Here is a 17,339-nt window from a genome sequence, read left to right as displayed (position 1 = left end):
TACTTTTCAAATCACAAAATTATTTAAGAAACACGACTGTCAATTCTCATTTTTTACTAAGAACAATAATTGTCATATATTTTGTAACCATAATAGTGTAAATCACAATAAAGAGGATTTCTCAGATTCAGGAATCTATAAACTTAAGTGCGATCAATGCTTCGTCACGGACATGGGCCAAACAGTCGGAATTTTCAAACCAGATATCTCGAACATGTCAATGCTAACAGACACAGGAAGTATTCTGCAATGAGTGTCCATATGAGAGATACTGGTCACCAATATACTGACATAAATAAAGATTTGATCATTTAAAAGAAGTGAGCAAAAGGAACTTGATGAGCAATTATGAAATTATTTATACAGTTTCAGACCAGAGTATTAACACAAACAAAAATTTAAATGACATACAAGAGAACAAAAATCCGTTACATGAACAGATACCATGGCTTCTATCATCACGAAAAATAAATAATTTGAAGTCATCTCTTCTCATTCAAACTTCCTGTCATCCCGCTCCTACTATAGGCTGAGCTATTTCCTCTTCCCCCACTAATAGTGCTATTCCCAGCCCTACCACCAATAGCCAAGTTCCGCTGGGTGAAAGAAAACACAACTATAACACGTGTAGTAGCTTGGCGAGAAGCAAGTCAAAGCGAGGCTCAGTCGTAAACCAGCTATAGGGCGTTTCATCCAATTTGATGGTAAATTTTTACATCATACATTCGTGACGGAATGTCTTTTCTTAGATATCCGAGGGTTTTAAACCCATTAATTTTTATATTTCTTTCTTTCCAAACCTTGTCTTAAAAAAAAAAAAAAGGAATATTCTTAAGATTTAAGCCTTGAATATGGTGGTCATGCAGCGCTGGTCTTTGCCATACGACAGGCGATCTCATAAGGCTTCAGATTTCTTCTACCAGAATAGCTCAATTGAAAGAAAATTCCTTACAAGTTAATGTTTTTAAATGTTCTGATGTGGAGTTAGTACCAATCCTTTTCCGAGGCCAGAATTTCGATATTACCAGTCAACACACTGAAACAACCAAATTCCAACAATGCTTGAAACATTTTTAAGTAAGGTCGTTCATATTTAATGTTGCAGGTAGAGTGTTGTGTATATTTGTTCTCCAGTGTTTTCTCGACAGTTCGTAAAGGAAGTTCTGTTTTAAATACGGACAGCAACAATGGATATCGTATTCCGCATGAGACGTTATGGCAGACATGTCATATTTCAATTTTAACATTGAAGACAACAAAAGTTTTTGCAAGAAGTGAGGTCAATTTATGTAAATAATGAATATATATATTTTTTTCCTTTCTCAAATAGTTCTTAAAAGGGCATTGGGTTCTTTCATTTTTTTTCAATTTCTGAACGATGAATTTTGTATTCTACCATGTGATTTTATGGCTCATGAAGTCTCAGATAGAAACAAAACATGTCCCTAAATATATTTAATATGTTTTTTAATTAAATAGATTTTTACTTGAAAAGTGATGTTTATTGATTGATGGCTTCCCGACATTTGCTCTGCGGGTGACTGCATTGAGGGAATTGTTCTTGCTAGTTGTTAAATATTGCTGCCAATTTATTTACAGCCCTTGTGTATTTTCAATATTCTTGAATGTATATTAACTCCTACTTGACTTTCAGGATGTGTATCCCTTATCAAGCCGAAAAAGCAAGTGAAATTAAAAATTAACATTGTTAACTAGGCAATAAATTGAATGTAATGTTGTGTAGTCCTGTACAGTGAAGGTATAATGGAGATACACACTATATGCATTAAACATGTAGTTAAAAGGCAGTTTGTCCCTTTCCTACTTATATTTCTTCTCCATGTGGTACTTCTCGAAGCAAATTCCAGGATGAAGTCCAGGTTGTTTGGTGCAGGTATTGCAAAAATACAGTTTCTCTTCTTCTGCTTTTTTTCTGCCTGTTGCTGCCCACTGCGCAATCTTTGGAATTTCCTTTGGTGTTTGAATTTATGAAGTGAGGCTTCCCATTCAGCCCTTCTTCTTCATTACTGGTTGATGGTCGTTCTCTCTTGTTGACATTTTGGTTACGGACATCGCCGACCAACTCTCGTACCAATTTTTTTCCTGTATTGCCTTTGTCTCAGTGGCTTCTGCTGCTGTGATTTCCTGTCTTTGTTGAATGATAAGAAGCTGTTCACCACACAGACATCCAACAATCAGAAGAAAAGTTTACGCCACCATTTGTAAGATTTCCTCCCAAAGACATATAGTGGTTGGATATGTCCACTCCTCTCGTATGGTCAGTGTAATCACAGATAATTACAGGCTTCAGAATAGGATCAACATCCTTCCTACTTTTAGGTGTTGGGCCCTGAAGATGGTTTTCCGTGGTTTCCCATTTTCACACCAGGCAAATGCTGGGGCTGTACCTTAATTAAGGCCACGGCCGCTTCCTTCCAACTCCTAGGCATTTCCTATCCCATCGTCGCCATAAGACCTATGTGTGTCGGTGCGACGTAAAGCCCCTAGGAAAAAAAAAAAAACTTTTAGGTGTATATTACTGCATGCTGTTGTTGTGCCATGTACTCAACATTGACACAGTCCTTTTGTCCTTCCATGAAAGAGCAACCATTTATCCTCCTTCCTGAATGCCACAACATCATGCTTCTTCATCTTCTTCAAAGCGGTTGATTTCATTTGAGTTGGCAATCCTTTCCTCTTTGTATTCACTGTTCCTGTTAAGTGAAACCCTAATCAAAGTGTGTGGTTTCTTTACAAATTTCAGATCAGCTGGGTGATAAACTCACCAACCATTGTCTGGTTCACTACTATTTTTATCGTCTTCATTCTCACTTCCATTTTGCTAGAATTATCATCATCACTCTCAGAAACATCAAACTCACTGTCCATAACTGATAATTCATCATCACTGCTGTCAATTTCATCTAAAAAGCAAGCTATATCAGACAAAGTAGTACTACCCTGTCTGCGTGCCACAATTTTCACAGACGGCTAATGTAAATAACAGCTCGTTCTTTATTTACATGTAAAACTCATAAAACAAAGTTTTAACGCATCTAGAAGGCTGTGAAATTTCTAAAGGTTCTGTACAATAACTATAGATAGCAGCAGCATGCATAATTGCTTCACACACGTATATGTTTACCATGGAAACAGCTGGCGGATATATCCTGACCTGACATACGTCCAGAACAGGAAACTAGGATATCAGGAAATGCCCGATAGTCATCCACTGAGGGTCAGTGTCACACCACGCCTTCTCCCCACTGAGAGCAGCTTGTCTCGTTATTCCCAAGTTTTCCCGGCTCAAAGTTTGCAGCATTTCCATGGTGCTACAGCTTGGAACAAATTATGCTCCTTTCCTTTGGATCTTTCTTTCCATTTCTGGAATCAAGTAATCCTGATGAGGGTCCCATATACTAGAACCATACTCTTACCAGTGACTTTCATGAGCTCTCCTTTGCATTCACCATCGTAACCATTTGAAGTGTTCCATAACCTTTTTTTATTGGCTGTACACAAACTGAACACTTTTAGTGTTATACTAGTGATTGATGGAGGATGAGGACGTGGTGAATGTTTCCACTACTGACAGGTTTCTCAATGTCAGAATCATCTGAAATCTCTTCCAGCATACCAAAAACATCACTTTCATTGCAGCCTGCAACGCACCACTATGAAGTTTGGTCCATTGCAGAATAGTTTTGTTTTTCTTCATGTAGTGTGAAAACCCACACCAGAATGTAGCACAAGATGGTATACTCAAAAAGAAGTTTCCAGACAATCTACAGATTGACAAAGCTCGAGGACTGTTCAAGTTTCCCACAGAAAGAACCATAGAAAGCAGCCAGATGCAGGTTCAGAAATTGGCCGTACAACTAAGTTACCCACCCCAAGTCTCTCAGGGGTTTAGGCTGGATCCTCTTAAGAAGCAGTAATCATCTAGTACATTGCTATCAATCAACCCATGGTTAAGAGTATATTTTCCCCATAGTTGAGAGTTCATAAAAGTCACTGAAAAAATGGCATTTGTTTTGCAGGTTTCATGCACTTGTCCAACGAAACTTGATAACAAAATGCATTCTAATTTTTGTTCATTCTTTTTCCTTGCACCAAGTAAATCATAATTCCAATTGAATCGGTGAGACCAAGAAAGGAAAAATTTCACTTGTTTGACAAAATGAGCCGAAATAGCCATGTTATCCTTTGTTTTAAAACTCATCTGTTGAGCTGAAAAAGGAAAACATTCCACAAATCATCATGCATAATGGTGGTTGCATATGCACAAGGCACATCTTGCCCTGTCTCGATTTCGAATAGTGCACGCCTCTAGTATCCTGGTAGGTGTACCTACAGTAGCCGTTAGTTTCTCTACTTAGCCTACTCATTCGTGTACCTACCGCTGCATGCAATGCCAGAATGCGTATCCTTTATAATTATGTTACACTGCGTCAAAACAGACCTCGGTAGAAATGAACGCCCTAGTCGCTTGTTGACACGTATTTACAGAATGGAGAAGGATCGTGGTTGGCTATTCGCATACTCGACACGAACAACATTCAGCTCCGACTACCTGTAGGCCTATGCCACGCTGTTCGCTACACAATGTGGGGACATCGTTCTTGACATGTCTGTGCTGGTCAAGACCGCAACTCAGACTGCCCATGACTAGCTACCACTAGTCAGACTGAAGATAATGACAGTAAGGACTAAGAAACTCTGCAAAGACTAAAAGGTGAAGAAATGATGTCTTTTCTGAAATTTAAATATGTCCCTATATATCCATTTTTATGTTTCAAGGCAATGAAGTCTTGTTATTAACTTGTATGTGTATTATCCTTACTATTTTACTCAGTTGAGACCAAGAAGGGAAAGATTCCACCAACTCTGAAAACATATCAGAGCTGAAACAAAGATTTGATAAACAAACCACTGGTGGAATAATGCTGTTGTGGCCATAATGAATAAGTTTGTAATTGTAAGTTACTTCATCCAACTTTTAGTTTGGCTGCTATGAAGTTTTTTTGATTTCCCGAAAGTAGGGTGAAGTGGAATCTTTCCCTTCTTGGTCTCGCAAGTTTGAGGATTAGGCTTTTTGCAGTATCAGTTTACCCTCTTTAGTAACTTATAATTTGCTTCGCTTGAATAATTTCAATTTGACAAGGATTAAGTTTAAACCACAGGTTGTTAAGAGGACATGTGCACAAAATCCTTCGAAACTATGATTTTTTCTCTCTGAAATTGCTTCTTTATTATGTGGAGTATCTAGCCACAAAAGGAGGTAATACAGTACCTAAATGCACTAAATTTGTAACATGTGTGTCAGGTGCTATGCCCCATTTTTTATGCATTGCATTTTTCATCTTTTGTTTTTTTCAGGCAGTTGATGGTATAACACTTAGGAGTATTAAAGGAGGCGTGAAGCGCCGGTTGGTCAAGTATGAGAGGACTTTTCACCTCAACTTCAAGACTATTTTTAAGTGTCAATCATGGTCACTGTTCTTTTAATTCTACACAATTTGCTCAGTGTTTTATTTGTTAGTGTAGAAGATTTCTAATGAGGAAGGCTTTTAGATAAGTTGAAACACAGATGGACACTTCTGTATTGAAAAGGAGGATAATAAAGATTTTTCTGTTGTAAAGAACAAAACAATTTCACACATTTTCCTACAAGGAAATTACAAAATGGACTTTTGAGTTTTACTGTGTGTATATATGTATTTTTTGTGAAGTTTTGAATTCGAATACTTCATTTATTTTTAATAACTCAAAATAAACATGAAATTAAAATTGCCAGCAAGCATTAAACATCATGTTCTTAGAAATCACTAAAAACATGTATAAGGTCCAGGACGTCAGTTTCGCTGAGAAAAACGTACAACAGTATGACCAAAATTCAAAATTTAAAGAAATTAATTTTTCAAAAGCATGTTAGGTAAATTAACTGGTAAATATTTAAAGCTAAGAACAGTGTATTTTAAATCAGTGTGCAAAGTTTCATGATTATAACTCAAATAATGTCCAAGTTACAGAGAATTTAGAAAATTCAATTACATTTTGTACACATCTGTGCCTCTGATATTCATTTATTTATTTATTATTATTATTATTTTTTTTTTTTTTTGAGAATTAGGAATATATTCATGTGGATTAACAAGTAACAGTTTTGTTACTCTTGTTTATTTATTTAATTTTCAGATCGTTGAAGGCCAGTGCCTGACAGTGATCTGTCAGAAGGAGATGAAAGCCATAGAGACTAGTGCTGAGTGGTGCCGGCAACACGTCTGCCTCCTGAGATATCAAACAACAGAGGCTGAAGCCTTCTTTCTCCGGACTGTGAGCATCATGACTCCCAAAATGATCTTCGATGACGATTACATGCAGCGCATTAACTACTCCTTCATTCAGATTGGAAAGGTAGGAAAGGTTGTACTGCTTCATTCAGACTGGATCTGCAATAATACTTCCAATATTTTGATTGTCAGACACATTGGACCAACCCGAGTGATTAAGATGAAACTTGAAGGTGTGAGTTCAACATTCATGAATTCTGCATGCTTCAAGATGTGGACAGCAGAACACTTTCTGACAGATTTTAATTTTGTCTTCATTAATAAGGAATTTCACAACTTTTTCTGTATCCATAACTAGACTATCCCAAGACAAATATGCACCATGCTAGTTAGTTTCACATGATTATGTTCCTAATCCAGATATAGGCTGCCGTATCACATGACAAAAAATAAAAACAGATTACTACATTTATGTATGTATAATGTCTGACTCTTTGGCTGAATGGTCAGCGTACTGGCCTTCGGTTCGGAGGGTCCCAGGTTCGATTCCCGGCCGGGTCGGGGATTTTAACCTTAATTGGTTAATTCCTACGGCACGGGGGCTGGGTGTATGTGTTGTCTTAATCATCATTTCATCCTCATCACAACGCGCAGGTCACCAAATATAAAGACCTGCACCTGGCGAGCCGAACCCGTTCTGGGATGTCCCGGCACTAAAAGCCATACGACATTTCATTTCATATGTATAATACTTCATACCTGCAATTATATACATAATGAAGTATCCACCTCCATTAGCCACTAAAACTTTCTGTAAGGAATCTTGTTACGGCAGAAATAATGTATAAGATCGCTTGGTACAGTAAATGTAAACTCAAAAAATATACATATTGCCCCCTTTATGCCGGGCTCAGCTCGCCGGAGAGCGAGGGTCTCAGTGGTGGACCGTTCGCTATCGGCTGCGCAGAAAATTTTAAAGGCAGGGATAGATGAAGGACTAGCGACAAATGAAAGGAGAATAAATTAGGTTTACACATTTATTAAACTAACACTCTTTTAAAGAAAACAATTAAATTAACAAAATCTGGGTTGGATTCTTGAAAAACATCTTCTCCTCGTGCTTTCATTCGTGAGGGATCTCGCTCAAATAAATTTTCAATGATTGTTCTTTTCTGCAATAATAAATATAGAAACCATTAACTTACTGAAAAATTGATTGGGAAACAAAATAATATCTAATATCCTTCTCTTATGATGATAATCCAATTATTAAAATTAAAATCTTCCCTCCTGGGTTTCAATTATTTTCCAAGAAAATGACTATTTTCTCCTCCTTATTTAAATTATTGAAAATTATTTAATTCATTAATTTATGATTAGCAAGTCTTCCCTAGACTTTCCTTTCAACAATTACTTCATTTATATAATTATTGATTGAATAAACTTCTTCTAATAACTTTTACTTGAACTTATATCACCTTAACTTTTGCTCAATTTTATGCAGAAAGTGACTGTACAACATCTAACAATTAAATCTCGTGACATCAGTCCACGGACGTTGCCTTCTCTTATTCATTTTGAGTTAGTAAATTAGGCCCTAATCAACCTTAAATTACGATAAAATCTTCTAAAGATTCAAAATTGATCCAATTACGGACACGCGAAATAATACAAGTCGGTCAAAACTTTGACGCACATAATGAAAATTACCTTCACAAAATCGTACATGAAATATTCCAAAAAACACAGAATAGGATCAAATCTCACATCACACATTCACACAGGGGTACACGGCGTTATTATAACATTATTTACACGAACACTAACCCATTATTATTAATTTTAGGATTTTACTGCGAATTAGGGAAATCATTCTCCAGATGACACTATCACACACATCCCAGGTATCAATTCAGAGTGTGATAGAATTAAGGTTATCACTTATACAAAGAAATTAACTATACAACGATGTTCAAGGAGTATTTTAAACAGAAATCATCCTAATTTAGCGAATAGAATAATTGTAACAAAGGTCAAAATAATAGAATACGCGCTAACGGTACATGAGTTGCGGCATTTATTTTTATTCATTATAATGTCGTGGCTCTCAATTATTCTGCACTGAAGCTCGAAGAAATCATGTCCAGTGACACATCTCTTCCCAAAATTGACTCTAATGGGTGCATAAATTATTACTCAAAATATAATGCCCATCTGCAAGTCATACTCAAATTCATAGCGCAGAAATATACCTATAATTCGTCGATACTCCGTCCGGAGAATTTGCCATGTTCCAGGCTTACTTTACATAAAGTGAGCACACGATAATACTTTCCAAAAATAACTAACATTAAACTCATGACCTTATTAAATCATTTTAGCCCGTAATTAGCTTTAATTATTTTTACTCATTATTATTATATTCCTGACCGTGCATAATCTCATTCGCAAAGTTGTCGTGTGAAGTTATTCGGATGACTCTAAATAAATTCGAACCCATAAACATGTCGTACAATCATAGAATGAAATTCTACACGAAGAAAAACACTAGAACACTGTCCTAATTTGTTTTAAATAACTTTCAAATTATTTCAAAACTAATCAAAATTAACGCGGGGTTCATTTAATTTTTATCTCACCTGTCTTCTAAATTCTTAGGACAGTTAAGGTCTCTCTCGATGACTCACATTCATTTCTAACTAATAGAGCAAACACACACTCATTCCAAGGGTTCTAACTACCTCTCACCAAAGAAAGAAGAATGAAAAATCAAACTACTGCAAAACTAATAGAAATCCAAAGGAATAAGTAAGGCTACGTTTACAGATATTTACAAAGATAGAAAGCAATTGAATTCTTAAAGAATACTCATGTGACTGGTGTGAACTGGATTGTGGCTGATGACCTAGCACGTGGTCACATCACCTTCCATCGAACGAAGTCTCGCCCATGTCCGATGCCTTACATGTTTAGTGACTCATGGAGGCGTTGACGATGTACAGGAACTTGCAGTATTCTTCGTGGAGCTGGATAACCATCTTGCCGTAAACTCGAACTCAGGACCTTTCTTCTTTCAAGTTCTTGTAGAAAGCTGAAACTAACAAAAAGTCTTAGAAATAGCCCAGGATTCACTCTCGATGCTTTATAATCTGGCTGAAGACACTTATCTTAGAACAACCCTAAATTAATCGTAGTGAAATTTTTCGAGTGTCTGAATTGCTGTTTATATAGTCCTCGATGCCTTCTCCAATGTAAAGTCTTCCGATGAAGCAAACGACGTCCAGTCTCTTCGGTTGCTGCAGTCAGAGTAATGCTCAAATTTAGCGTTCAGAAGTATAAAACCCTCTACCAAATTTTCCTCTGGAATTACCATTAATTTCCTGTCGTAAGACATAGGTGTGTCTCTTAATTACATCTAATTGGTGGATTTGTTGAATTCCAGTGAAGGTTGTCACTTTTATTGGCTGCTCCAGTTTTACGTCACTTGACTTTCCATTTATTGATCGATTGAGATCTGCCTGCTCGCCGTGTCACGTGGTACGCACACATGTGTCTGAAGGCCACATAACAGGAATTCCAGCCTGCTCCCTCGTGCTCTCTGTAGGTCGGAAAAACCGGTTCGCGAAGTGACTTGCTCGTACTGGCACGAAATACGGAATCTCACCCTCTTGCCGATTAAAATAATGTCCCAACACACTGATGAAATAAATCATTTTCTTTCTAATAAAATATTACCACTTTTGAAGGGGACATATTTCTCCCTTGGTTAAATAATGATTTGATCTGAAGATGGAATCATTATTACAGGAAATCTCCAATTAACATGTTCCCTGAAAATTTAGGTGGTAATCAGGTGTCACTTCTATTTAGGGTTCTGTTCCAGCACGAAGCCTCGCGTTGTCTGCCTCGAGTGCAGCACCAAGCCGTCGAAGTTGATCCATTACCTTCTCTTGTAATTCATGGCATTCTTCACAAATCTCATCTTGTAAATTTACTTGGGTCGAAACATGGTGGTAGGTTGGATCTTCATCTGTATCTGGCGGTGTTTCTTCTTCTATTATGAGATTGATATGATGACCATCTACAGGTTTAGAAGAATAATAACTTTTTAAATTCTGGGCGTTATGAATACCTTCATAATTTTTATCTAAACTTTGGATTCTGTAAGCGTTATTCCCATAAACTTTTATAATTTTATAAGGACCTATAAAAAGTGGTGCAAATTTGGCGTAATATTTGCTGGTTGTTTCTGACGTAGCTGGCTTTTTCAAAAGAACATACTCATTGAGTTTGAGGGGTCGGCAAAACTTTTTATCCTTCCGTTCCTATAGCTTGGTTAACCTTTGAGTTTATGAGGTCATACGGGTGTGTTGCATCCTCGCCCTCTTCTATAATATTATCCAGAGCCTGATTTACCTCTTCTGTGGCTTCCTGGTCTTCGGATTCCCACGGTGTCGAGGCGTTATTAATGAGAAACACACTCTGATCATTGATATCGGCTGGATTAACTATAGCCGTTTCCCATGTCTCATCTAATCGAAAAAGAATTTGGTTGGAATTCAAGTCAATATTGGCATGGTAAGATGTCAAAAAGTCAACTCCTAGAATGATGTCAAATTTTATATTTGACATAGCCAAGAATACGTTCTGAAATTTTGTATTTCCAATTTCAACATCCAACAGTGTCTGTAGTTTGCAAGCCACAGTCTTATCCGGGATAATTCCTTTTATTTTAATGTGAGATACTGGTATAATCGGGATATCATGTCTGTCCTTTAAATCATTTAGGAAAGAAGTTGAAATGACACTAATTGTAGATCCAGTATCCACTAAACATTTTACTTTTACGTCACATATTCTAGCCGAAATTATAGGTAGTGTTTTTAAGTAGTTCGTGTTCGACTCTAGATTTTCCTCGAGTAGGTCATCTGATCTTGTCATCCAGGAATCAATTTGAACAATAATCCACTCTTGCGTTTCACTATTACTATAAGGGTTAGTGTCGAGACTATCTCCTACTAATTCAGGGGTTGTTTTTTTTTTTTTGATGGCACCTTGATTGTACCCATCATCTTCCGAATGTCCTTTCTCTTCCCTTTGTTTTGCTCTTTGGTACTCCAAACTCTCCGCTCCAACAATGTCAGGGTTGACGTCCTGCTCATGTATAGCCCGATGCCATTTCTTACGTTCTTGACTGGATTGCTGGAGTTCCCGCAAATACTTCTCTCTCTCTTCCTCTCTCCAGTTTCTTTTCCGTCTCTCAGGTCTTCTATTCTCTGGTTCTCTTCTCCATCTGTCCCTATTGTTTTCATATGGTCTTCTTCGGACATTACGTCTGGAATAATTCCATTCTTCATCATCTCGGCGTCCTGGTCTCGGAGATCGGTCTCTGGGTTGTCTTCCTTCGATATTTCTACCCCAATTTCTCCCTTGGTTAACAATGTTCCTTTCTTCAGATCTGGTAACATTGGTTTGGAAAACTTGCTGTTCTTGGCCGGAATTTCGCCTCTGTGGTTCTCTAGATGTCATGTCGAGCTGTCTCAATATGGCTTCAGCTTGAATTGCGGTTTGTACATTTGAGGCAATCATAATTCGTTGCGTTTCTGCTGGAAGTTGCCTGGTAATAACCTTTATTAATTCAGCTTCCGATGGCGGTGTGTCTAGCTCTCGTAGCTTACGTAGCTGACTGGAGAAAAATTCTGAAAATCGTGTTGGCGTGGATAAGGCATACCTCTTAGCGTACAACTCTGTTTTGAGATTATGTTGAATGTCCGTGTTCCAATATTTTTCTAGGAAAGCCCTCTTAAATCCTTCGAAATTGTCGAATGAATATCGGAACGCTGTGAACCATGTCAATACAGAATTCTCCAAATATCTTTCCGTTACTCGCAGTTGGCGCTCTTCTGGTATTTTGTTGTCCCGAAAATATTCTTGTAATTCATTAATAAAACTCCTGGGAGTTACCCCTTTTACGTTATTAAATTTTTTTGGATGGTCTTCCTGCATTCGAATTATATTTACTATCTGCGTTTGACCTGACGTATTGAGTTGACTTACTCCTCCGCTATTATATCCTTGAGCTGGATTGGTGACATTTACGTTGTTATGGGCATTCATTTGGTTGTCCTGCTTCGGAGTTGAAGATAAAATTTCTCCGGATACCTTCTTTTCTAAATTACTTTGCCTCTCTAACAATGTATTGGTTACAATGTTATGACTTTCGCCTTGCAATTTAAGCAATTGTAATTCTTTAGTGAGTTCCTGAATTCCGTTCTATAGTTCTTGTTTATAGAATTCCGAACTAGCTTTTACCTCTCCTATTTCTTTATCTATTGAGGTTTTCATAGTTTGCAAACTCTGTTGTGTCTCCTCAATCGTTTCGTAAAAATATTCAAGTCGCTCTGAGTTGGTGACTTGAGCTACTTTTATTTCAGCAATAACGCCCTTTTCTACCTGTTTCACAGTTTCGAAAATTTGAGTGAATTTCCTAGACCATGCTGTTTTGGTTGCTGTTAAGTCCTGTGCATTCTCATCGATTTTCTCCTCAATCGCTTGAAATTTATCTTGCACCTCGTCCTTATATTTACCTAATCCTTGCAATATCCCAGTTTGTACTTTAGCCAGTCTTTCACTAAATTCATTAGACATAGCTGACATGGCATTGTCTATTCCGACCTGGATTTCTCCCTTTAAATTTGAAAAATTTTGTTTCACAGATACCAATTCACTTTGAACTGAAGCTAACTTCCCGTTAAATAATTTAACGTCCATGTGTAGCTTTTCGATATTTTCCTCTGTCTTGCTTTGAATTTCCTCAATAGTGTCTTTGAGTTCCCTCTTTATTAACTCACTATTCTCGCTAAGTTTTTTCTCTAAATTTTCGTTATTTTCACTGAGTTTTTGTTCTAATGATACGTTATTTTCACTAAGTTTTTGTTCTAATAATTCGTTATTTTCATTAAGTTTATGCACTAACAATTCATTAAGATTCTGCTCTAGTTTAGTTTGGTTTTCATTCATGTCCCGCTTTAAATTATTTTGTAAGTCTGTCACTACTCCGTCTAAGAGTCTACGTAAATCCTCCATTGTTACAGTACTCATCTTTCTTTTGAAATAAACGGCAATTCAGACATGGGAGGACTAAGTTCGATGGCCACATACCAGAATCCAATTCATCAGTCACAAGTGGATTGATGTCACAGCCTTCAGAGAAGATTAACATCGCAAAATACAATCCTACAGCCTAAGTCCAAATAATGCGGAAAATAGCCGCTACAAGAATTTTGACAACTATCATCCAGATTTTGTTTATAATTAAACAACAAGGCCCTTCCTAAACTTAACCTGAGTGTAGTTCGCCACAAAATTTTGGGCTAATAAATGTTTCAAAAATAACCTGGAAAAATTTTATTTGTCGCCGCATCTTGTTTTTGTCCAAATTCTGGACTACAAGATCGAGTCCTTTTATTGGTACAGCCAATAAATCGGGCCTAACCACGTTGGCCGCCAAATCTATACCTGCCCCCTTTATGCCGGGCTCAGCTCGCCGGAGAGCGAGGGTCTCAGTGGTGGACCGTTCGCTATCGGCTGCGCAGAAAATTTTAAAGGCAGGGATAGATGAAGGACTAGCGACAAATGAAAGGAGAATAAATTAGGTTTACACATTTATTAAACTAACACTCTTTTAAAGAAAACAATTAAATTAACAAAATCTGGGTTGGATTCTTGAAAAACATCTTCTCCTCGTGCTTTCATTCGTGAGGGATCTCGCTCAAATAAATTTTCAATGATTGTTCTTTTCTGCAATAATAAATATAGAAACCATTAACTTACTGAAAAATTGATTGGGAAACAAAATAATATCTAATATCCTTCTCTTATGATGATAATCCAATTATTAAAATTAAAATCTTCCCTCCTGGGTTTCAATTATTTTCCAAGAAAATGACTATTTTCTCCTCCTTATTTAAATTATTGAAAATTATTTAATTCATTAATTTATGATTAGCAAGTCTTCCCTAGACTTTCCTTTCAACAATTACTTCATTTATATAATTATTGATTGAATAAACTTCTTCTAATAACTTTTACTTGAACTTATATCACCTTAACTTTTGCTCAATTTTATGCAGAAAGTGACTGTACAACATCTAACAATTAAATCTCGTGACATCAGTCCACGGACGTTGCCTTCTCTTATTCATTTTGAGTTAGTAAATTAGGCCCTAATCAACCTTAAATTACGATAAAATCTTCTAAAGATTCAAAATTGATCCAATTACGGACACGCGAAATAATACAAGTCGGTCAAAACTTTGACGCACATAATGAAAATTACCTTCACAAAATCGTACATGAAATATTCCAAAAAACACAGATTGGATCAAATCTCACATCACACATTCACACAGGGGTACACGGCGTTATTATAACATTATTTACACGAACACTAACCCATTATTATTAATTTTAGGATTTTACTGCGAATTAGGGAAATCATTCTCCAGATGACACTATCACACACATCCCAGGTATCAATTCAGAGTGTGATAGAATTAAGGTTATCACTTATACAAAGAAATTAACTATACAACGATGTTCAAGGAGTATTTTAAACAGAAATCATCCTAATTTAGCGAATAGAATAATTGTAACACAGGTCAAAATAATAGAATACGCGCTAACGGTACATGAGTTGCGGCATTTATTTTTATTCATTATAATGTCGTGGCTCTCAATTATTCTGCACTGAAGCTCGAAGAAATCATGTCCAGTGACACATCTCTTCCCAAAATTGACTCTAATGGGTGCATAAATTATTACTCAAAATATAATGCCCATCTGCAAGTCATACTCAAATTCATAGCGCAGAAATATACCTATAATTCGTCGATACTTCGTCCGGAGAATTTGCCATGTTCCAGGCTTACTTTACATAAAGTGAGCACACGATAATACTTTCCAAAAATAACTAACATTAAACTCATGACCTTATTAAATCATTTTAGCCCGTAATTAGCTTTAATTATTTTTACTCATTATTATTATATTCCTGACCGTGCATAATCTCATTCGCAAAGTTGTCGTGTGAAGTTATTCGGATGACTCTAAATAAATTCGAACCCATAAACATGTCGTACAATCATAGAATGAAATTCTACACGAAGAAAAACACTAGAACACTGTCCTAATTTGTTTTAAATAACTTTCAAATTATTTCAAAACTAATCAAAATTAACGCGGGGTTCATTTAATTTTTATCTCACCTGTCTTCTAAATTCTTAGGACAGTTAAGGTCTCTCTCGATGACTCACATTCATTTCTAACTAATAGAGCAAACACACACTCATTCCAAGGGTTCTAACTACCTCTCACCAAAGAAAGAAGAATGAAAAATCAAACTACTGCAAAACTAATAGAAATCCAAAGGAATAAGTAAGGCTACGTTTACAGATATTTACAAAGATAGAAAGCAATTGAATTCTTAAAGAATACTCATGTGACTGGTGTGAACTGGATTGTGGCTGATGACCTAGCACGTGGTCACATCACCTTCCATCGAACGAAGTCTCGCCCATGTCCGATGCCTTACATGTTTAGTGACTCATGGAGGCGTTGACGATGTACAGGAACTTGCAGTATTCTTCGTGGAGCTGGATAACCATCTTGCCGTAAACTCGAACTCAGGACCTTTCTTCTTTCAAGTTCTTGTAGAAAGCTGAAACTAACAAAAAGTCTTAGAAATAGCCCAGGATTCACTCTCGATGCTTTATAATCTGGCTGAAGACACTTATCTTAGAACAACCCTAAATTAATCGTAGTGAAATTTTTCGAGTGTCTGAATTGCTGTTTATATAGTCCTCGATGCCTTCTCCAATGTAAAGTCTTCCGATGAAGCAAACGACGTCCAGTCTCTTCGGTTGCTGCAGTCAGAGTAATGCTCAAATTTAGCGTTCAGAAGTATAAAACCCTCTACCAAATTTTCCTCTGGAATTACCATTAATTTCCTGTCGTAAGACATAGGTGTGTCTCTTAATTACATCTAATTGGTGGATTTGTTGAATTCCAGTGAAGGTTGTCACTTTTATTGGCTGCTCCAGTTTTACGTCACTTGACTTTCCATTTATTGATCGATTGAGATCTGCCTGCTCGCCGTGTCACGTGGTACGCACACATGTGTCTGAAGGCCACATAACAGGAATTCCAGCCTGCTCCCTCGTGCTCTCTGTAGGTCGGAAAAACCGGTTCGCGAAGTGACTTGCTCGTACTGGCACGAAATACGGAATCTCACCCTCTTGCCGATTAAAATAATGTCCCAACACACTGATGAAATAAATCATTTTCTTTCTAATAAAATATTACCACTTTTGAAGGGGACATATTTCTCCCTTGGTTAAATAATGATTTGATCTGAAGATGGAATCATTATTACAGGAAATCTCCAATTAACATGTTCCCTGAAAATTTAGGTGGTAATCAGGTGTCACTTCTATTTAGGGTTCTGTTCCAGCACGAAGCCTCGCGTTGTCTGCCTTGAGTGCAGCACCAAGCCGTCGAAGTTGATCCATTACCTTCTCTTGTAATTCATGGCATTCTTCACAAATCTCATCTTGTAAATTTACTTGGGTCGAAACATGGTGGTAGGTTGGATCTTCATCTGTATCTGGCGGTGTTTCTTCTTCTATTATGAGATTGATATGATGACCATCTACAGGTTTAGAAGAATAATAACTTTTTAAATTCTGGGCGTTATGAATACCTTCATAATTTTTATCTAAACTTTGGATTCTGTAAGCGTTATTCCCATAAACTTTTATAATTTTATAAGGACCTATAAAAAGTGGTGCAAATTTGGCGTAATATTTGCTGGTTGTTTCTGACGTAGCTGGCTTTTTCAAAAGAACATACTCATTGAGTTTGAGGGGTCGGCAAAACTTTTTATCCTTCCGTTCCTATAGCTTGGTTAACCTTTGAGTTTATGAGGTCATACGGGTGTGTTGCATCCTCGCCCTCTTCTATAATATTATCCAGAGCCTGATTTACCTC

The 17,339-nt window shown here is 36.9% G+C and overlaps 1 protein-coding gene across 1 annotated transcript in view; it reads left to right on the top strand.

Moving 5' to 3' along the window:
- Window positions 1–17,339, top strand: part of LOC136874212 (dynein axonemal heavy chain 10) — a 350,423-nt gene that overhangs the window by 173,888 nt on the left and 159,196 nt on the right. Inside the window, exon 14 of the mRNA XM_067147852.2 lies at window positions 6,199–6,417. Coding sequence (XP_067003953.2) covers window positions 6,199–6,417 — 219 coding nt within the window. The remainder of the gene's footprint in view (window positions 1–6,198; window positions 6,418–17,339) is intronic.

This window comes from Anabrus simplex, chromosome 5, assembly GCF_040414725.1.
Source record: "Anabrus simplex isolate iqAnaSimp1 chromosome 5, ASM4041472v1, whole genome shotgun sequence".
Taxonomy (NCBI): Eukaryota; Metazoa; Arthropoda; class Insecta; order Orthoptera; family Tettigoniidae; genus Anabrus; species Anabrus simplex.
The sequence above is the reverse complement of the archived record's forward strand: the minus strand, read 5'-3'. Positions and strand labels throughout refer to the sequence as shown.